Genomic DNA, 21,678 nt, shown 5'->3' with positions numbered 1-21,678 from the left:
TCTGCTCAAAGCAGCTGCTCAGGAGTGAGGAAAAGTGCCCTGCAGCTGCATTTCAGCTCTGAATCCCAGCTGGGCCGCATACCGTCTCAGGCTGGAGGTCTCCGAGGATGTAATTAGCTGGTTTCTCATCGCAAAGAAAAAGGACAGAGGGACCATTCTCTTTCCCAGGCCCTTATACATCACACCTTTCCTGCTCCGATTATGCTGTAGAGCTTCACACGAAGGAGAACCCTGTAAATGTAGTACTAGTGCTCGGAGAGATCTTCGGTCTCTGAGACGGATGGTTGAATATCGGCTTAGCAGATCATTAGAATTGTGTCCAGTGTAAAGACGAAATAGATCGTTGTCAAAATATTTGTGAATTTAATACATTTTGATATACACACCCAACACTTTTATGGCGATAAAAACACATATTTCACTTTAACTTTTGTTCTATAATTCTTTGCTTTGAGACAATTTCCATAGTTCCATCGTCTGCTGGTGGTCTTTTGGTTGAAGCTGGTTCGAGGCCCATATTACGAGGTGGTATCAGAAGGTTTGGAGACTCATTAAATCTTCCCTTCGTTTGAACTAGAAGACCTGAAACTGTTCCAGCTGCACAAAGCTGAGCTGCAAGCTCCATGAAGATATGCTTAACATGAGGTGAAGTGCTATAGAGCTCAAACCCTATTGAACACCTTTTACTACCACCCTCGTGGCTGAATGAGCACAATACCTACCGCACCGTTTCTCTCTGAAAGCTTGCCAAGTTGTGCTTATTAGCGCCTCACTGCCTCTAAGTCTTATCCAAATAACAAAGGGCAAAAAATTGGCATTATTTATTTTTCTATAGGAGAAACAATACAGGCTCATCAGCACACACAGAACCTCCCAGCTGTTAGTTTATTTGCCTTGTAATGGAAAAAAACCCAAATATCACTTCATATCACTTCTCCGTAATGAAGCCTGAAGCGCGTACGAGCGCCGCGCAGATTTCGCTAAATCCTCACGCTAACACGTGTGTAATGAAACGTGACCTTCTCTTTCAGTTCTCACCCTCTGCTTTCGCCTGACGCTAAATTGCTGAGCACGGAGGACTGTTTTCTCACCTGAAGCCATTTATGCGCTACGAGCGATGTTTTTTTACGCTCGGTTTGTACCGCGTAAGCACTGTTTTAACGTTGTTCTACAGTTTTATTCTAATAACACTACTAATAATAAACATTATACAGTTATTTCTGAACTTTTTTGTGGACCCTCAGTGGCTGACCACTGACCTACATCAACTTCCTACTGCACATGCAGGAAAGAAAAGGATTCGTCCTGTGAAATCGAATCTCCAGGCCAGATGGCTTTGATATGACTATGGGGCATTTTTAAAGGAAAGGAAGTAAAGGCAAAGCACAAACTCCTTGTCGCAGGTCAGAACACTTACATGGCTGCCGGAATTAAAGCTGCAGTAGGCAGGATTTTGATCAGAATTGAATATACGGTAGTACCTTAGTACCGTTTTTTTTTTAAATGCAGTACTGTATTGTATCAGGAATAAAGAAAATGGCATTTTAACCACTGAACTACTACACATGAAGCTACACTGAAACTAATGAACTTTACACAGGCTTTAATGAAAGACAGTGTCTGTTACACGACTTGTATCTAAACAGTAGCTACCAAGAAAGTCATTGTTCACTGTCTTCCTCCTTCCTTTCACAACTATTTCTCTCAAGAGTTTATCTTTTGGCATCGTCGTGCGTTTAAAAATCACCATCGGTGAAGCTTTTCTCCCGATGCCGTGCAGCTCAGAACACAGGTGAAGTGTGTTTTCATGCCCGGTTGTTTTCAGCGTGACGAATGATTCACATTTCCTGTAGACAGTCCGAGTGAGCGGCAGGTCAAACGTCAGAGGAACATCATCCATATTTATGATGTGGTGCGGCCCGATTCAGTGGGAGCGCATCTGATTTAATATAAAGAGTTTCATTGGTTCACCTGAACCCGTTCTGCAATTTCATTGGTCTAATGTTATGGGGTTCAGTTTTTTGGCATGAAGTTTGTGAAACCGAGAAAAACCCGGAAAAATCCATAAATTAGACGCTTCATTGTTTAAGCCGCGGGGTTCAAACCGTGTTAAAAAAGTAGCGGCTTATAGTCTGGAAAATACGGTAGTTGAGTTAAAGTTGAGTTAAAATGTGACTCCAGTAAAAGTAAAAGTGTCCCTTTAAACTTTCACTTGAGTAAAAGTAAAAGTGTTTCAAATGTACATAAGTATCCAAAGTACTATGATTTATTATAACTATAATGTTCTTATTATCATTTTATCACAAGACTCTTTACTTAATCACCTCATTTGATGTGAAAAGACTCGAATGTGACTCTCAGCACACTGATCTTTTGACTATCTAATGACTCAAACACTGATTGATTTCTGTTATAATGATCATGAGCCCAAAACCTCAAAAACAAAAAATGTGTCGTACTAAGCTTAAGGAAGATCTTCCACTCCAACCCTTGTAGAGCAGATCTTCATTATGCTTGTGCACAGGGCATCATCATGCTGAAACAGGTTTGGGTCTACTAGTCTGAGTAAAGCGCATCCAAAGACAACTGTTTGAAAAGTTTTTGAGGTAACAGTTTGGGTAAGAAGTCAGGTTTCCCAATACTCATGTCCATATAATGTTTTTATTACACATAGCCAGTTTCATAGGTCTGTATATATCAGCAAATTATACCTAATCACTGTCCACAAAATCCAAAACACAGGACCAGAGCTTCGACTTCCCTGGTGGGCTTGCGAAAAAATTTACGGTTTGGAAAAACAGGGTGAGGTAAAATAAAACCTCCGGTTACTGCCAGACTCTATTTAAAAATATTTACAATCCAGACAATCGCGGTGTGCCTTAAGCTTTGGTTTCTGCTACTCGATGCTGAGACGGCTGCTCTTATTCCCATCCTATATATGGACACAGAGCTCCAACTGTGGGCATTACAGCACTCGGATGATCTCCAGAGAGCCTGACTCATTCACACAAGAGACGGGCTGCCAGACTCACTTCCTGTTCGTCCCTGAGACGACCTGGTTCCCGCGCTGTCATAACAGCTGCCCGTGAAGGCGCTTGGCGAGCTGCCGTGTGAACGCAGCTGAACGTCTTCGTTTTTACTCCAAAATGCCATGTGACAATGATCAGGGGAGTTGGTTTTTTATTATTGAAAACAAGGACACTCCCGTCCAATTTTTTTTTTTGGGGAGGTTGTTTTCATTATGAAAAATATCCCGCACACTCCAGCACAAGCTGGGAAGATTCCTTGACCAAGCGTATCACAAAGCATGACGAAGAATGGATTCATTTGAAATATTCCTGCTATAGAGTTTTTTTTGTGATAACCAGTGGTGGACAGTAAGGAAGTAAACGTAATTGGTTACAGTATTTAAGTAGCTTTTTCACATATCTGTACTTTACTGAAGTGTTTCCATGTTGGCAAACTTTTACTTCAAATTCACTACATTTCAAAGTCAAATATTTGACTTTTTACTCAACTACATTTTGTGAAATCAGTTGTTACTGTTCAAACCAAGTCACCAATCAGGATCGATTGATAAGTCACCAATCAGGATCGAGCGCACGCTCTGTTTTGAACGTGTTTTGATTGGTGCTTTGTGTATCTACTGATCACCAAAATACAGTTTAGCATCAGTTCAACAGCAAGCAGAACATTTAGTTATAATAAATCAGTAGTTTGGATACTTAAGAACATTTGAAGGAGAAACATTTTTGTACTTTTACTCAATGAAAGTTTACTTTTACTTTCACATTTTACTCAACTACATGGTTTGTCTACTCGTCCAACACTGTTGATAGCGTGTCACGTGGCAAAAGAAAACGTCAACTTAAAGCTTTTATCTAATTCAAGCTCTGAGGATCGTTACGCTAAACGCTTCCTTTGCTAACTTGAAAGTGACTTGAATTCGGCCTCCATTACGAAATCTGTTTAAGGATGATTATAATGATGATGGTAATTATTATTATTATTATTGTTACGAGGGATCACAAGCTCAAAATCTGCTTCTAGTTTAAACCACCCCCCACTTTGCTGGTACACTGGGGGAAAAAAATGCACTTCAAATTGAGCTGAGGAGCCTGTGTGTGTGTGTGTGTGTGTGTGTGTGTGTGTGTGTGTGTGTGTAGCGGGTGGGAAGGTCATGGGAAGGCTGTGCTATATTAAGAGTCTCAGAAGCAAAGCAAATTTCCCAAAGCCTCTGTTTAAAAAAGTGCGGATGATGAAAACACGCTGCTCGAGCTGACATGGAGAAGAAATCAGCCATCTTGGTCTCTTTTAATGTCAAGCTGTACTTTAATACTAATTATTAAATATATAACGAGGTGGAAGCTGGGCAATGGACTCATGAGTTCAAATCCCAGCCCCACCAAGATGCCACTCCTGGGCCCCTAAGCAAGGCCCCTAAGCCCATGATGCTCAGGTGCATACATGAGATAACCGTAAGTCGCTCTGGATGAGGACGTCTGCCAAAGATCATAAATGTAAATGAAAAACAGAGTTACGTTGTCTAGGGAGCTCTGAATGCATCTTCAGGGCAGATCACAGCTTCATATTAATGCTGTAACACTCTTTTTCACTTTTTTTTTTTTTTTTTACTTATCAATTATTAATGAACTCATGGAAAGCATATATACAGTTGCCATAACATAAGTGATAATGAGCTGTAAAATTGGTTCATTTTAAAAATAATTATTACTTTGGACCAGAAAATCATGAGCTCAAGCACCACCAAGCTGCCACTGGTGGGCCCCTAAACAAGTCCCTCAATCCTCAACAGCTCAGTTGTGTAAAATTCTGTAAATATAATGCTGTTAACGTAAATGAAACACACCGTATAGCTCAGCGTTTCACGTCACACCCCACATGTTCGTGTAGATCGTCCCATTTTTCCGATGTTATTATAAGCTCCACTCTTCCAGGAAGACTCTCACTGGGTTTCGGAGCGTGACTCTGGGGATTTGTGGTCACTCTGCTACTAAGGCTTTGGAGAAATCCGGCACGGATGATGTTTGAGGAGGACTGGGTTGCAGTCAGTGTTCCAAGTTCATCTTAAAGATGTTCAATGAGGTTCAGAAGGTCCGGGCTTTGGTTTCAACCTCTTATAGTGTGTTATAGTTATGACTTCAATCATCTCACAGTTCTTCATGATTCCGGTGAACACAAATACAGAGGAGCATCCTAAATTAGCAAATAATATAACACCTCGTTCTACATGTGCTGTACATCTGCTCCATCCACGTGGACACGCTCACATGCGAGCACACTCACGCAGACGCACTCGTGCACAACCGCAAATCAATAGCTAATACATTTCTACAGGCAATCAAAACGAAAGCCATGCATGCAAAAAATCTCCCCTTTTACTCTTTCATCTCTGCATCGCGATGTATGTACTGTATTTGCTAGTCAGCTCACACACACACACACACACACACACACACACACACACACAGACGCATGCTCTGTCCCAAAGAGCTTAATTAGATTTTACACTGCAGCGCTTCAGCAAATAGCCCAAAGTGACACACGCTCACAAGCACAAACATGGCAGTGCGGCTCTATCCATGTGTGTGTGTGTGTGTGTGTGTGTGTGTGTGTGTACGTGTGTACAACATATCCTCTCGCATGAACCGGGAGCCACGTGAATGCCATCATAACCATACTGTATGTTCTGGGTTATCTGGGTTCTCCTCTTGCATGGGCAGGGAGCCACATGAATGCCATCATAACTATGTTGCATCTTCTGGGTTCTCTTCATTCATGGTCAGGTTACTTCAATTAAGATGCAAAACCAGACCTCCGACCTCCGACCTCCTCAACCCCACGGAAGATCTTTGAGATGAACTGGAACACTGATGGCACCACAGACCTGCTCAAACATCATCGGTGCCAGATTTCTCCAAAGCCCCTAGAAGCAGAATGACCACAAATCCCTACGCTCTAAAATCCACTGGGAGTCTTCCTGGAAGAGTGGAGCTTATAATAACAAACAATGGAGGAATACATTTAGAATTGGACCTTCTAGAAGAAAATGTGGGGTGTGATGTCATGTGAATGCCATCATAACCATGCTGCGTCTTCTGGGTTCTGCTCGTGCATGGTCAGGGAGCCACGTGAATGCCATCATGATCATGTTGCATCACCAAGCGTACCAATGTCACTGATTGCATTCCTGGACCAGACCATTAAACGACCGCGTGCACCTTCATTAGGATGTGCGCGCACGTGCACTGGGCTTCTCAACGCGTGCTGCATAAAGCATGTCACGTCTTTCACCCTGAGCGTTCTTTTTTTTTATTTTATTGGATTTATTTATTTTTTGGTGCACATTTGAGGAACGTGGGATGCGCGTGCACCGAACCGCGTCTTCCTGCAGGTGAGTCATGGAGTAATAATAAAAAAAGACAAACCACCGTGTGTCTTGAGGATCTCTCGAAACGTGCACTGTATGTGTGTGTGTGTGTGTGTGTGTGTGTATGTGTGTGTGTGTGTCCTTGAGACAATGCCCTAAACGCTGAAATACCGAGTGCGCATTTTGAGCATCAAGGCTTGTGTGAATGCAGAATCCAAGCTCAGAGAGATAAAGAGAGGGATGAAGATGGAGATGGAAGAGAGCATCAGGCACACTCACCGGTTCTGCGGGATCCGGGCTGAGGGCTGAGATGGTAGGAAAAGCGCATGGCCTTGAACTGGCTGGAGAAGCTCGGGTGCGTGTCGGACGGCGGCTGCGGCGGTGGAGGCTGCGGCGGTGGCGAGCTGAAGCCAATCAGCGCGCTCCTGGGCCGGTTCAGCTGCATTGCCTGCCTGCAATCCTGCCGTTTGCTGGGCAGGAGCACGGGGTTGGATACAATTGATGATGATGATGATGATGATGATGATGGTGATACGATCCACACACACTCACACACTCAAACAAACCAAGAAGAGAAAAGGATCACAGTGCTGCTGAAAGTGGTGCGCTCCTGCCTCCAGGTGCCCTTCCGAGCCGCGCGTACAGACCCGGTGGCGATCTGGAAGCTGGACGGAGTCCCGGTCAAACAGAAGCTATCCGCCGGCGCGCCATCCAGCTGTGGAGTACAAATCCCATCGGTGGCTCTCTGGACGGCGTCAAACTCCATGAAAGAGAAGAAAAGCTCAATCCAGGTGTTTTACACACACTAAAACGACCCCTGTGATCCGGTTTCAACTCGGGCCTGGATTTATTTATTTATTTGCGGGAAATTAAAAAAGGCGCATTTTTGCGTTATAAATAAACAATTTAAAGCGCGTGTATATGTACGTGCGCGTGTGTGTACGTGTGTGTGTGTTCAAGTCGTTACTTTACACGTTTCATCTCTTATAATACTACGAGGCTACTAAGACTCCTTTTTGTTGCCATCGTGCCAGAAGAAAAGAAACAAAAGAAAAAAAGAAAAGACATGAAACTAAAAACGAGCGCAAAACAATAAAAAAAATAACTTTTTTAATCCATCTTCCTGCCACGTCTTTGTTCAGAAGGCCTGGGGGTTGAGATCTCACCGACTGTTCCAAAGTGCCAGGAGAAGAACAATAGCCATGTCAGAAAGTTGCTTCTCGGTCACACGGACGAGGAAAAATTAAAGTTGGCCGCAGGGTTCTGAGCGCCTCCGCAACACCGCACACGATCCGGTCCGGTCCGCTCCTGGGAAATGTGCACACTCAGCTGTATTCAGCTCCGGACTGCATTCAGACCTTCTGAGAAGCTCTGATCCGTCGGTCTTCTCCAAAACGCGCGTCCGGTGCCGCAGGAGAAGCCGTGGAGCTCGTGCGCCGCGCAGTTTCCGTGCAGTCGGATCCCACTTCCAGAAGTGCCCTCTGAGGTCTCAGCTCCTTCCTTCTGGATCCCTTGGAGCCCTCCTCCTGCTTCCCCAAACCAGTCCCCCTGAAAGGTGATGTGCGATTCCAAAATTGAGCCGATTCCTTTCGATCGACTCGTTTATTAAACTCGGTTCAGGCGGATCACATTGAAAGAGATTTTTTCCTCCACTGGTTTGCTGAAGGTGTTTCTGTGACTTGTGCCCCTTTCATTTAATAATAATATTTAAACAATAATAATAAAATACAAAATAAATAAATTATAATAATAATTAGCAGGTTTCATTTAACAAATCCACAAAATTTAATTTAATAAAAGATAAAAGTGTAAAAAAGAAAAAACAACATGTATTTCTTCTGCATCTTCTTTGAACTGGACGAATCGAGATTTTGATTAACGCGAACCGATTCATTAAAGAGAATCGACTCAGTGGAAGGAAGTGGGGGTTGGTGGTGTTGTGGTGGTGGGTTTAGACATATTTTTATTATATAACAGCACCAGTTACTGAAAACTATACACTAAACATATTGTGCGTATGTGTGTGGAGCATAACTCACTTTCCGACATCACCAAATGACTCTTTGGATTGAATCATCACGCGAATCGATTCCCAAACACAGGCAAAACAGTGATATACGGTGAATCCTCATACTACACCATCTACATGATACTATTTTACTAATACTAGTGTCAAAGTAACTACTTAGTAGTCTAGAATGCAGTTTGGATCACGCCTCTGGACATCTCAAACCTAAACCCTCCTCTTCCTCTTCTCCTCCTACTCCTTTTCAAAGTCTGGTTCTCATTTAGGGTTTTTCTTCCTCCCCCCAGTCTATGGGTTTTTAGGCTTGAAATTTGATGCGAAGAAAAACTCAGAGGATTTGAAAGAATCTCTTCCACTCACTCACTCTCTCCCTCGGTGTGTGTGTGTGTGTGTGTGTGTGTGTGTGTGTGTTTGTGTGTGTTAAAATCCCTTTGTATTTTATGGTCCGATGTGTTCTAATAGATGTTGTGGTGGGTTTTATTCCCTGCATTGAACATCTACTGCATGGAAATCCCACATGGTCTGTGGAGAATAATGGAAACAGAAGCCAGTAAAAGGTCATGACCTCCTGTGATGGTACTCATGAGTTGAGCTCCAGGACCTTAGAGATAAAATATATATACACCCAGTTTGGGTTTGGTTTGACCTTGAATGTAATCTGAAATACAGTTTTGAATGCCGTTCCACAAATGAGATTATTAATGATAACAAACCGAGGCATTTTCAAAAGTATTGGGACACCTGACTTTTCCAGCCATACGTGGTTCTTCGTCGACACACAAGCGTATAGGATGTCTTTAGATGCCCTTAAATGAAGTTTCCCAATTCCTTTTCCCCAAACCTGATGCAGAATGATGATACCCCTGTGCACAAAGCTTGTGTGCTTTCCAGGGGTTTTCCCAATGTATCCAGACACCTGACTTCTCCAGCCATATGCTGTTCCTCAACAAAAAGTTCACGACACTCAAGAGTATACGACATCTTTGGATTCAGTAGCATGGAAATTCTTCCTTTGAACTAGGAGACACAAACTTGTTCCAGTATAACAATGCCCCTGTGTGCAAGCTCCTCGAAGATCTTCCTTTCATGGGTTGGAGTGGAAGATCTCCTGCTGTAGCGCTATAAATCCTATTGAACACCTTCAGGATGAATTTTTCATGCGGACTGCACCCCGAGCCTCTTCACCCCACCTACATCAGTACCTGAATTAATTAACTCTTGTGGCAAAATGAATCTCCACAAAATCTAGTGGAACATCATCTCCGAAGAATGGAGGTTGTTATAACAGCAAACAGAGAATACATGCGCTTCAAACTAACTTTTAAAATGACCATATAAATGATGTTAATAAAATATTAAGATACATGGATCTGTTCAGGAGGTCGAATGAAAATGACTGAACATGAATAAAATTAATTGTGAGTGAGGAGAGCAAGACTAAGCATCTCCTGTGCACGTTTGATCCATTCACGTTGAATAAGCAGCTCATATTCCAGAGGCGTGGACTTCACATACCACCGCCGGAGTCACGTATGAGCGCAGAGTCTTGATGTACGTGCGGGAGGTCACCGAGGTCAAGAGTGAAGAGAGCGCGTGCAAAGAACACATACAGCTGCAGCTCCAGATCAGCTGAAAGCTCCACCCTGAAGTGTATGTTCACGTGAAAACAGTCTGACGTGAGCAGCTCTCGATCACTGATCTTCAGCATCACGTTATTTGGAAAAGACTCGACTCCGCGCGTCCGATTCATTGCCACGAATAACAGAAGCAATCACAGCTACATTGTGCACCGTCAAAAGTATCTGGACACCTGCCGAATAAAGTGGAGGCCAAGATCACGTTAGTGAGAAATCCAGCGTATACCTAGAGAAGATATGGGTACAAACGCCAAGCTCTCGGTTTCCCAGGATGCAATCCCAGATGACTCGGGTTCAGCTCTTGATGGCGTCAGCACGAAAGCTGAAGGTTTGGAAAATGATCTGTTTGAGCGAAAGTGTATAAAGAATACCCAGGTAGTTAAAGAGCATTGTGGGTAAGGAAAGAAATGGCAAGTCAAAGATAAAAAAACAAATGTATACAATGTATACAGCTACACTATATGTGCAAAAGTTTGTGGACACCTCAGCATAAGATCTTCTTTTTGAACATCCCATTTCATACGTAGTCTCCATTTGCTGTTATAGCAACATCTCCACTCTTCTGCTCAATTCGTTTGTACAGAGATTTGGAAACATTAGGGTTGGAATTTTCCAAATGAATGGGGATTAACAGGAATAAACTGGGAATTTACAAAATTGCAGGGGAGCCTATAAGAGGGAACTTAAATGTAGTGAAAATAAAATAAATCTTGCATGATAATTTTGGTTAAAACAACCAGATTTAAATGTCATTTTAGTCGAATTTCTACCCTGAACCTTCATCAATCACATGAACACTTACTGCAAGGTTACTGAGGCCACGCCCCCTTTTCTCAATCACATAAAGCACATCATTTCTTAAATCCTATACGTCAAAACAAATTTCCATCTAAATGACACAAATATTGCATAGATTTATGTTTCAAATAATAAATTCTGAAGAAGTTTCTCATTGTTTGGCTTTGGAAAAACTCATATTGTTATATATATTGTATATCTTTAAACTGTGTGTATATATATATATATATATATATATATACACATATAAATATATGTACACACATATATATATATATATATATATATATATATATATATATATATATATATATATATATATGTACATATAAATATATGTGTATGTATATCTTTGATCTTTGTGTGTGTGTGTGTGTGTGTGTGTGTGTTTATATATGTGTATGTCTATAAATGTATGCTTAATATGTAACCCCACCCCCTTTTAAATATTATTTACTTTTTTTGATATTTATCTAATTTTTATTGTAATATATGTTTGTGTCTTTAAAGTTTCAAAATGTTAATAAAGAGTGTTGAAAAAATAAATTGTGCCATTGGGCAACAAAATTATACTAACAATTAAATCAGATATAAAAATGCCATTTTTGAAATGTAAATATTTTAAATATTCATCAGTTTATGATCAAACAAAAAGCAAAATGTATGAATATGATACAGTTTATATACATTTCCCCAAATTTCCAATTCATTCACATAAATTCCTGGTTAAGTTACAAACTTAGAATATTTCCCAAATTTCCCAGTGCTCCAATTCCTTCATGTTCAATAGGGTTTGAGCTCTACAGCAGGAGATCTTCCACTCCAACCCATGGAAAGCAGATCATTATAGAGCTGGCTTTGTGCACATGAAGGAACAGGTCTGGGTTTTCAAGCGAATGGAAAAATCCAAAAGACGTCTTCAACAACTGTGTGCCTAGAACTTTGTGGGAACAGTTTAGAGAAGAACCACGTGTGCTGATACGTTTGTCATATTTTGCACGTGTTCTTTTTGTCGGTTGTACTTCGCTGGACCGGTATGTTATGAGTCTTTGTGCATAAAAAAAAGCAATGAAAGGATCTCTCCAGAAGGTGGTAGCCTTGCTGAGGGAGTTTGATGACAGGTTTTGAAAGAGCTCCATGACGTCATAAAAAACAAATCCATTCATCACAAATATAAACAAACTGATTATTAAAACCACATTTATTTATTTTAAAAAAATCAATAAAATCCATGAAGAATTCGACCGTGACAGGTTGTCCAGTACACACACCTCTTCACCCCATACAGACGTCCTCCTGGAGAGATCGGGATCAGTCTCGGTCTCCATTCGGCTCCAGCGCGCATAAAGATTTCCTGCTCCTCAGGCTGTACCTCGGCTGTAGGCGAGGAATCGATCCGCATTAGTGAACGAATGACATGAAATCTAAAACAAACCTTGAATGTGCGATAGCATCTCCCAGAGTTAGGATTATAGATCTCTGCAGGAATGGAACGAATGGAATTTGCAAAGGGGCTACTTTGGGGAATTCCAGGTATACCTGGGAATTAGGAAGGAATGTTTGGAATGTGCTGGTGGACTACGGAGAATATAGTCTGGAATTCATTCCTCGAACATCTCTGGTTTATAAAAAATAAACACTATTACGGTCCAGAGGGAGCATTTTATCTCGATACGCTTTATGGACAAAAGTATTGGGACACCCGAGTCTTGAAATGAGTACCATGACATTTTCCTATCACTTGAAGTACGAGACTAGAAACCTGTTCAATCATGTGCACGAAGTCAGCTCTGTGAAGATATCAGCTCTGACCTCAACCCTATTGAATAGGAATATATTTTTCCAGCTGACTGAACCCTAGGCCTCCTCACCTCACCTCCATCAATACAGGATTTCAGCGAATGAGCTGAAATCTCCACAAAAATCTAGAGGAACATCTTTCCAGGAGAGTTCAGGTTATTAGAACAGATTATAATAATCTTATGCTCAGGTGTCCACAAACTTTTGACCATATAGTGCATCGTTCGTTCATTCAGACTGTGACGGTGTCTCCTGACTTCCTGTGGAACCGGAAGCGGAGAGGTTTAATCGTGAAATTGTTTTGCAGGAGTCGAGATGCGAACCTGGTTGTGGCTGTCGTCCACCAACACGCTGTAGACGAGCGTCGTAGAGTTGCGCGCACGAGGGCCTGAGGAACGCCGCTGCCGTCTTTTGGGGAAATCTGAAGCGTTTGGAGCATCCAGTGGCGGAACGAAACTTTCCTGTTGTCGGCCTGAGGAACACGAATTTTTATTAATGATAAGGGAAAATATGGTTCATGTTGATCAACCAGGAACCCTGAACCCAGGAACGAGCATTAAATAAGGTGGAGAAATGAAATGGCCCTGAACCCCACCACACAGTTTTTTCATCCAAAAACTAAAAGTACAGTTTTATTTTGCAGTGACTCAAATCTCAGTGCGTTAATAAATACAGTTTTAGGATTGTAATTATAGACTCATTATACATAATATGGATTTTGTGGACACCTGACTAAGTTTTCACACACACACCATCCCATTCCACATTTAGTCCCAATTTCCTGATCCAATAAACTCCACTCTTCTCGGGAAGATGTTTCACTAGATTTTTGTGCTTATTCAGCAATTCTCCCATTAAGATTAGACAGTCTGAATCTTTTAGGGTTTTAAAAATCTACTCTTAAAACGTACTTTTTCTGAAAAGCTTTTATGTAATTGTTATTATTATTATTATTATTATTAAGAATTTGTATTTTTTTTTTATGCTTGGAGATAAAGGCACTATATAAAAAAAAATTATTATTATTATAATTATTATTATAGTAAGTAAAGTCAGGTACCGATGAAGGTAGAAATGGTTTGTGGTAACAGTTTGGGATGAAACGAGTACGTGTTCTTCAATGCCAAAGACGAGCAAAACGCAACTTTTGGCCTTGTTTCAGGAGCCTGAAGCTCCGAGGATAAAATTCACCTGCCTCCTTCCCAAATCCTCCTTTACACACAGACACACACGTTATGTTTGAGTTTCACATGCACACAGCTACACAACTCGTTAAAATACAGATAAGCATTATCGTTCGTGACTGTCTCAATCACGCAATCACACCATGTCTCTTTCGAACGGGACGTACAGCAAACACAGAACCTGGGCTAAGCGATAGCGTCTCTTTAGTTCAAACAGCATTAAACCGTCGCCCCTTTGTGTCATCTGTACTGCGATTGCACAACGTCTGCAGAGTCTACTTACAACCCCAATGCTGTGTAAAATATGTCAATAAAAACAGAATGCAATAATTTGCAAATCTCATGTGTCCATATTTTATTAAAAAATATATATTGAATGTTTAAACAAAGAATATATATAATTTTAAAGAAGAAATAAATCCATTTTGAATTCAATGCCTGCAACAGGTTTCAAAAAAAGTTGGGACAGGGCCAACTGTGTAGCATAAAAAGAAAGATGGTCCCTATCCTCTTTAGTCTGGAGGATGTGGTGTATATGGCTTCCAAAACGAAATAAACATTTCTATTCGTCTGACCACAAAACTGTTTTTCACTTTGGCCCAGAGTGCATGGTGGCCTTTCTGAATCATGTTCACGCATGCCTTCATTTTTGCATGATAGAAATTTAATGATTTCTGGAGGTTTCCTTTACAGAATCATGACCGTTTTAAATGCAGTGCCGCACGAGGGCCTGAAGATCACAACCGTTCATTATTGATTTTCACCTTCGTACTTTGGGCACAAAGATTTCTCCGGATTTCTAGAAACTTTACATATGTGCTGTAAAATATGAGATCATTTTCAAGAGTTTTGGAAGACACAGTCTTTCACAGTTCAGTGAAGCTCTGCCCATCTTTACGTCTGAGAGACTCTGCCTCTCTAAAATACACTATTTATACCCAATCAAGAAAAACTGATCATTTTTATTAATTACTTTTTCCAGATTTTTTTGTTGCCGAGCCCTCACTTTGTTCAGACTTGTTGCAGCTATTACATTTAAATGACCTTGTTTTTTTTCCTTAAAATGATTCATTACCGCTGTTTCAACATTTGATATGTTTTCTATGTTCTACAGCAAATAAAAGACGGGTTTATAAGATTTGCATATCATAGCATTCTTTTTTTTATTTACATCTTACCTAGCATCCTAACTTTTTCGGAATTGGGGTTGTACAAAAAAAAAAAAAATAAATTATTGATCGTGGAACATCATGTCAATGTTTAATCGTCTGTATTGTGTCTCACGGCTGGTTTCTCGACCCCTGCTGACGACTTGTTAAAAATGTGGCGCACGACGAAGCAAATTAACCCCCCATTTAGCCACAGCCTCGTTCCTTTGTTATGATCTCTACACCTTTCGTACAATAGAACTCTTTTTAACCCCCATGTGGGAGTAGGAGATCCAAACCTCTTCCAGCATGACAAGTGCACAAAGCCAGCTTAATGAAGAAATTGGATTGAGTGGAAGAAGATCTGAAGAGCTCTGACCTTAACCCTATTGAACACATTTGGGATAAATGTTATCTACGTCAGTATATGACTTGACCCTTATGGCTGAGTCAGCACAAATCTTCCCAATATTACCCTCAAACATCTTCCCAGAAGAGTGGAGCTTATATTATATTATTATAAAAGCAAATGAGGATTAAATCTGGACTGGGATGTTAAAAAAAAAATTGAATCGTACAGTCAGGTGTCTACAAACCTTTGGCCTTGTACTACACGTATGCTTACTTCTGTGAAGGGAAGAAAAAGATGGCAAGGTGGCCTCTATGGTGCCTGAAGGATGCAGAATGACCAAACTGCTTTCCTCATTTTGATGTAATTGCTTCTGCCTGGGTTTGGTCCAGTCATTTAAAGACCCTGAAAGACGTTCTGTAGAGGAGAAACACACACACACACCAACATACTTTTATATATACACAGATAAATTAAACCAAAAGAAAATTTCCAGACCGACGCCAGTCCCGTACCGGCTTTCCTCAACGTTTTCTGAAGGTTGGTATGAGTCTCTTTCAGCTCCCTCAAGATCTCCAGGCTCTCCCTGTTCACGTTACGGAAGCGTGTCGCAAAGTACAGCAGGACGACGCAGGCCGTCACCACCATGGACTTCCTGAGAATCCCGACCAAAAAGGCGATCCGCTCCTGTGCAGCAGAGGCAACCACTGACTTACATCACAAACAAATCCAACAGGAACGGGCGTTCACGCAAAAGAAAACCGAACTAGCGTTAATTTCACAGCACTGCTGAATTCTTAAATCTGGCGCACTCTTTTTTTTTTGTACAGCGCATTTGATTTTCTAGGCAACAAACTAAGCAAAAACACACCAGAATTAGACAGCGAATGATTGAATGATCGTTCTGTGGAGTCCAAATAGGACCGAGTGTGTGTAAAGCTGGTATACATGCTAGGGGTGGTTTTTTGAATCAAAATAATGTCCGATATTTATAGATTTGTTTAATAAAAGAAAATGTTTGTGTTAAATTACCAAGTCTGTTGCATAGAAACAAAAGGAACTTGCGTGTGTCTCTGAAAAATCATTAAAGACTCGGAAATTTGACGTTTATCGAAGGAGCGAATCTCCAGTGTCAGCAAATTTATATATAAAAAAAAAAAAAAACGATTTCCACCACAGGAACGTGTTCAGTAAAAGAGTGTGTGAATTCTCTGTAACATCACAAGCTGAAATTTTTGTCTTTTTAACAAAAAAGAGTGGAAAAAACAGACAGGTCAAGGAGTGATGGTCAGATTTTGCTGGAATTGCTATATTTCCTTCACGTATTTTCAAACTGGCTGCAAATCTGCTCTGGTACAAGAGGAATAAAACACTTCAGGATCACGTCATAGTGGAAAAAGTGAGAAAACATGACTCTTTTTGTAAAACAAAATTATTGCCAATCAATAAAACCCACCATCTGCTGATATCCAGGATCATCATTCTCCAGGATCATCCTACAAATCATCCGCTCCAGGTAAACATTCAGAGCCACCAGCCCGAACAGAAAAAACCTTTGAGACAAGATCATTTCACACAAGATTATAAACGCAGTTTTATGGGAAGTTTAATGGGAAGTGGTTGAGCTTTTGAATTTCTGACCAGAAGCTTGTGAGATCAAATCCAGGCTACCAAGCGAACGCGAGACCTCTTAAACCCTCGGTTCTTCAAATGAGATCAATGTAATTCGCTCTGGATAATAAACTTTTCGGATCCCACAGTGCAGCGTGATCACGTGCGAGCAGGCGAGTACACGTCACTCTCTTAACCAATGCTTTTATCAGCTAATTACAGTGCCTCGGGTGAGCTTAATCAAGGAATCCTTCAAGAACCTACTCTATGAATATAAAAACACTCCAATCTGAGGGTCATCTTCAACTTGCCGGTTTTTCGGAAGCGACTCCATTATAGTCGGCTATAACCGAAGCACTGAGCGCATTTAGTGCCTGGTTTATCTGAGTCCTACCTCAAAATGGGGTTCTTCACGAGTGGACTGCAGCTGGAGATGGTTCCACATCTACACCCTGAAGATCCATGGAGCCGCTGAGCGACTCTAAAACTTTGCGGCTGTAATTAATATCAACAGTCCACTACAATGACTCATGACCACAGGATGCATGAATAGTTCTGCATTTAAGCGACTATTACTGCACCCCTCAACAACGAATGAACATTCGTTAATGAGGTTTTTGAGGTTATTGGGTTTCTTCCTCATGCCATCTCGGAGTTTTTCCAGCTCAGAATCGACACTGGCTCACTCATCAGGGACAAACCATTACAGTCAACCCGTGATAATTTGCGGCTCGGAAAATTCGCGGGTTCACATTTGGAACAGCGAATTGCGGATTATCATGAAACCCGCGGAAATCCGCAGTGGGACCGAATGTTGAGGAACGTTAGGAATAACATTTGAAACTGTGTTTTTACTAACAAATTTGATAAAAATATTTGGAAACACATCATTGTATTAAAATGATATAATGTCTAAATTGACTACGGTACCATAGTGGCTGCGGGGGCGGGGTTTGGGGGGTGGGGGTTGGCGATGTCTAAAATTCGTGGATCTTCGGAACTCGGTTCTTAGAAGGTAACAATAAATATACACATTCTTTCATACAACCTTATAGCTGCTTTATCTCTGTAAAGCTGCTTTGAGATGATGTCCATTGTAAAATGCGCTATACAAATGAAAACGAAAAAAAAAAAACGTTTATCTGCTGAAACGTGACGAAACAAAAGGAGGACACGGTCTCCGTTTAGACCCATGTGGGGAAAATCAATTCAAGCTTGGCTTCGTAGTCGACTCACAAGCCTGGATGGAAATCCAGGAGAAGGAGGAGAAAAAAAAAAAAACTAACTCACCTCGCTCCTGAGGTGCGGCGTGTCGCCGTGAGCAGGAAGGACGCGCAGAAGCCCAGCGCGTTATACAACAGAGAGCTGAAGGTGTGCGACTCGGACACGATGAAGCTCTGAAGGAAAGCGACGCGGTTAAAGATCTCGGCGAACGCCACCTGCTGCTCCTGGACAGAATGCTTCATCTCGGCGAACACGTCCCTTAGACCTGTGATCAAAGAATGACATTTCATACTTTCATATGTTTATAGTTACTCTTAACGTTGTGGAATGTCTGCAGGACACGTCCGATCCTGTTATGACCTTCATTACAGCCGCTACGAGGTGTTATCAAAAAGCGTCGAGACTAACGGTGAATTCATCACGGACAGGACAAAAGAGCAAACTTCTGCTCGAAACTGGGCAAATCTGTTACAGAGATGTTCGACATGCTGCCACGAGTCGTTCCAGATGTTTCATATGGGACGTGCGTTTCAAGAGCGGAAGAACATCACTGGAAGACGAAGAGAGATCAGGAAGACCTTCAACGAGCTCAACCCGTGGATAAACCATCTAGCAGAACATCTTCCCAGAAGAGTGGAGCGTATTCTAACAGCGTGGAATGGGATATTTAAGAAGAAGATAAGATACCAATCTTACAGTCAGGTGTCCACAAACTTTTGTCCATACAGTGCAGGTGGAATTACAATAAGGAGTCATGAACGTTTGGATCTGCTTTCTCATGGTTTCCTTGTTTAAAAAAACGATATTCCTGTTTTCCTTACCCCTTGTGGAGTGCTGCAGCGTGGACTTCAGCTCTTCTCCGTTGCGCAGGATGGTCTCCTGAGATTTCAGAGCCGCACTTTGGGCCTCCACCAGATCCTCAGCCATCCTCTGGGTGGATGCAAGCTGCTCGGCGACACCGGCCGAACTCTCCGTCAGCCTGAGACACGCACATGATGAGAAAAATAAACATTTGCAGAAATCTCAGATGTTCTTGGCACTAAAACAGTCAGCTCCAGAAGTATTGGTTGAAAAAAATATATGAAAAGATCTCTTTTTTTTTGAGTAGATCAATTGTCTTAAAGTCATTTGAATTCCATTTAAAAAGTAGGGATCACATTTTACTTGCATTTCTTCATTCACCTTTAGCAAGGGTGCCAATAATTATGGAGTTGACTGAAAGTATGAACAGATGCGAGAGGTTTTTTTGTTTTATGTAAGTGTTGATGAATCTGTCCACCTCTGCACTACATTAAAGCTTTCAGAACTGTAATTAAGATGAAATGGTTTGCAGTACTCAGGATTCTGGAGCACCTGTGGATGGTGTTTTCGGACCGAAGCTGCCACTGCTCGCTCTGGAGGTAATGGCAAATGCTGTGGGCGTGGGTGAAGAACTCCGTGTAGGTGTTAAACGCGACGGGGTCCATGTCACGTGTGCACGTCTTGACGTCGCTGCCCTCGGAACACTCTGGAAAACTCCGTCCGGACCTGAAATGAACTTTTTAAATGGACACTGTACAGGCTGAAGGTAATTTATGGAGCATTGTGACAAGTGATGGAGAACCGGATGGGGATTTAACCAAAGTGTATTTGCGCTATACGTTACAATAAACCTGCGACCTACAACGAGAACACCGAGTGTTTTATTTATGAACACAAGGCAATTATTGAAACATTAGGCTCGTCGTTTAAACCGGTTTAATCTTGTTAGGACCGTTTTATTTTGATCAAAAAGCATTCCTGAACATTCCACAAACAATAGATGCAAATTGACAAGTTTATAAATAATCAATATTTCAGATCAAAAGCATTTAATTCATATGATGGGCTGAGAACTCTAAATGAATAAATAAATAATTAAAAAAGAAAGAAAGAAAAATAAAAAAAAAAGAAAAGCAGCTCAATAATAAATAGACCAACCACCAATTTTTTTTTGGAGACCCTCTGGCTACGTTTCACAGAACCCTTATGGGTCTAAGAACCTCTGCTATTGTCCAACTCGAGCAGCCAATTCATGACAAGCCATATTTAGCTTGTGTCCAATTATAATATTCAAATTAGTGCTGTGGAGACCTAATGGCAAAAAAAAAGAACATCTGAGAAACCCAAGAGGATGCTTGATCATCTTGTCGAGCACTTTCATACCATCCATGAAGGATTCCACCATTCCAGTTGGTGAAGAGTAACGGAACGGACGTTCGTGACATCTCTATGGAGTGATGGTTGTTTTCTCACACTACTGCATCTATAAAATCAGAGCCTTGTGGGAGCTCAGCGGTTAAAGCTTTAGACTTTGGATCGGAAGGTTACTGGTTCACATCTCAGCACCACCAAGCTGCCACTCCTGGACCCTCAAACCCTGAGCTGCTCCATTGTAAGCCGCTCTGGATACGGGCACCTGTCAAATGCCATGAATGTAAATAAATCAGTTTTGTGTGTAGGCATCATTAGGAGGTCTCACCGCCAAGGTTTTCAAAAGCACCTGCTTGAATCTACACTGCCTCATTATCCTGTGGTTTCAACCTCAATCTGTCTTCAGATATAAAAGGTGGTTGCGCTCAAAAATAAGGTGAGCTGCTCATTTGATGTGACAACAAGCTTGTCAGTGTTCTCTACAAACTGAAGGTTTCCTTCCTCCATGGAGAGAGAATTAGGCTGGATTTATGGGATAGAGCTCTGGGATCCACTGGCAATGCGTTCTGCTGATTTAATGAAGTAACGTGCAGTGAGTGAATCCAGCTTCATATGAGCATCAAGAGAGTTGCATGCATGGATTCATTGTTGCATGCATGGATTCATAAATGCATGGGTGTATGGATGCATGGACGCATGGCGCGTGCGTGTGAGAGATCATTCTGACCTTCTGAGGTGACAGTGAGTGAAAGCCAGGGCGATCATGCTCTGCGTGTCGTCGGAGAAATCCCTGCAGTTGGCGTGGACCTTCTCCAGAGCCCTGGACCAGCACGCGCCGTAGCGTGTCTGACCCGCAAACTCCCGCAGCCTCTGCAGCTCCGCGCGTCCTTTTTCCGCCAGAGCTCGATCCGCGGCCGCAGCGGCCCACAGACTACACACGACCCAAACGACCGGAACCGTGCACATCACCCGGTCCATGGAATAAAAAAAAGAAAAGAAAGAAACTGTGTAAAAATATATATAAATATGTATAGAGATTTAATGAACTCGACCTCGCGTGCCCAAACCCGACACGTCGCAACTTCCGGTCGACATGCCATCAGCTTAATTGAACAATTAATTGGACTAATTAAAACTAGTGATGGGAAGATCGCATTGTTTTTTTTTGTTTTGTTTTGTTAGATTTTTGGAATCTCGTTTATCAAAATAAAATTTTTTTTTGAGTCATTTTGTTCCTTTATTCACCTTCACGGCGTATATGGGAGTCACGTGACAAAAAACCCGCACGACTCGGACCAGAGGATCCATGAGATGAACTAAATTGTTCACTGCATGGTA

General features: G+C 41.6%; 2 protein-coding genes across 4 annotated transcripts in view; both read right to left on the bottom strand.

Moving 5' to 3' along the window:
- The window catches only part of fgd1 (FYVE, RhoGEF and PH domain containing 1), a 65,207-nt gene extending 57,262 nt beyond the window's left edge, over window positions 1-7,945 (bottom strand). Inside the window, exon 1 of one of the 2 annotated variants that reach the window (XM_046871189.1) lies at window positions 6,671-7,945. In XM_046871189.1, coding sequence (XP_046727145.1) covers window positions 6,671-6,836 — 166 coding nt within the window. In that variant the 5' untranslated portion in view covers window positions 6,837-7,945. The remainder of the gene's footprint in view (window positions 1-6,670) is intronic. The other variant, XM_046871190.1, reaches the window with a different exon arrangement.
- Window positions 7,946-12,035: 4,090 nt separating this feature from the next.
- LOC124399499 lies at window positions 12,036-21,434 on the bottom strand. Of its 2 annotated transcripts, none has more exons than XM_046870421.1 (9): window positions 21,068-21,434; window positions 19,522-19,695; window positions 18,990-19,147; window positions 18,235-18,433; window positions 16,790-16,886; window positions 15,849-16,020; window positions 15,610-15,750; window positions 12,976-13,124; window positions 12,036-12,229 (listed from the first exon to the last, which is right to left on the bottom strand). In XM_046870421.1, the coding sequence occupies exons 1-9, from the start codon at window positions 21,316-21,318 to the stop codon at window positions 12,164-12,166; spliced, it is 1,407 nt and encodes a 468-aa protein (XP_046726377.1). In that variant the 5' UTR covers window positions 21,319-21,434; the 3' UTR covers window positions 12,036-12,163. The 2 variants fall into 2 exon arrangements, with proteins under 2 accessions (XP_046726377.1, XP_046726378.1); XM_046870422.1 differs by having other exon boundaries at window positions 19,522-19,705; window positions 21,068-21,202.
- Between the last annotated feature and the right edge of the window lie 244 nt (window positions 21,435-21,678).

This window comes from Silurus meridionalis, chromosome 17 (genome assembly GCF_014805685.1).
Source record: "Silurus meridionalis isolate SWU-2019-XX chromosome 17, ASM1480568v1, whole genome shotgun sequence".
NCBI lineage: Eukaryota > Metazoa > Chordata > Actinopteri > Siluriformes > Siluridae > Silurus > Silurus meridionalis.
This window is presented reverse-complemented; position numbering and strand designations above follow the sequence as displayed.

What these genes read in the sequence shown, in the direction of transcription:
- LOC124399499 (XM_046870421.1), bottom strand. Translation starts at nt 21,318, where the DNA reads ATGGACCGGGTGATGTGCACGGTTCCGGTCGTTTGGGTCGTGTGTAGT. An exon ending in ACTCACTGTCACCTCAGAAG is followed by an intron (nt 19,696 to 21,067) that starts GTCAGAATGATC and finishes AGTTCATTTCAG; the next exon opens with GTCCGGACGGAGTTTTCCAG. An exon ending in TTTTTCTTCCCTTCACAGAA is followed by an intron (nt 13,125 to 15,609) that starts GTAAGCATACGT and finishes CGTGTTCCTCAG; the next exon opens with GCCGACAACAGGAAAGTTTC.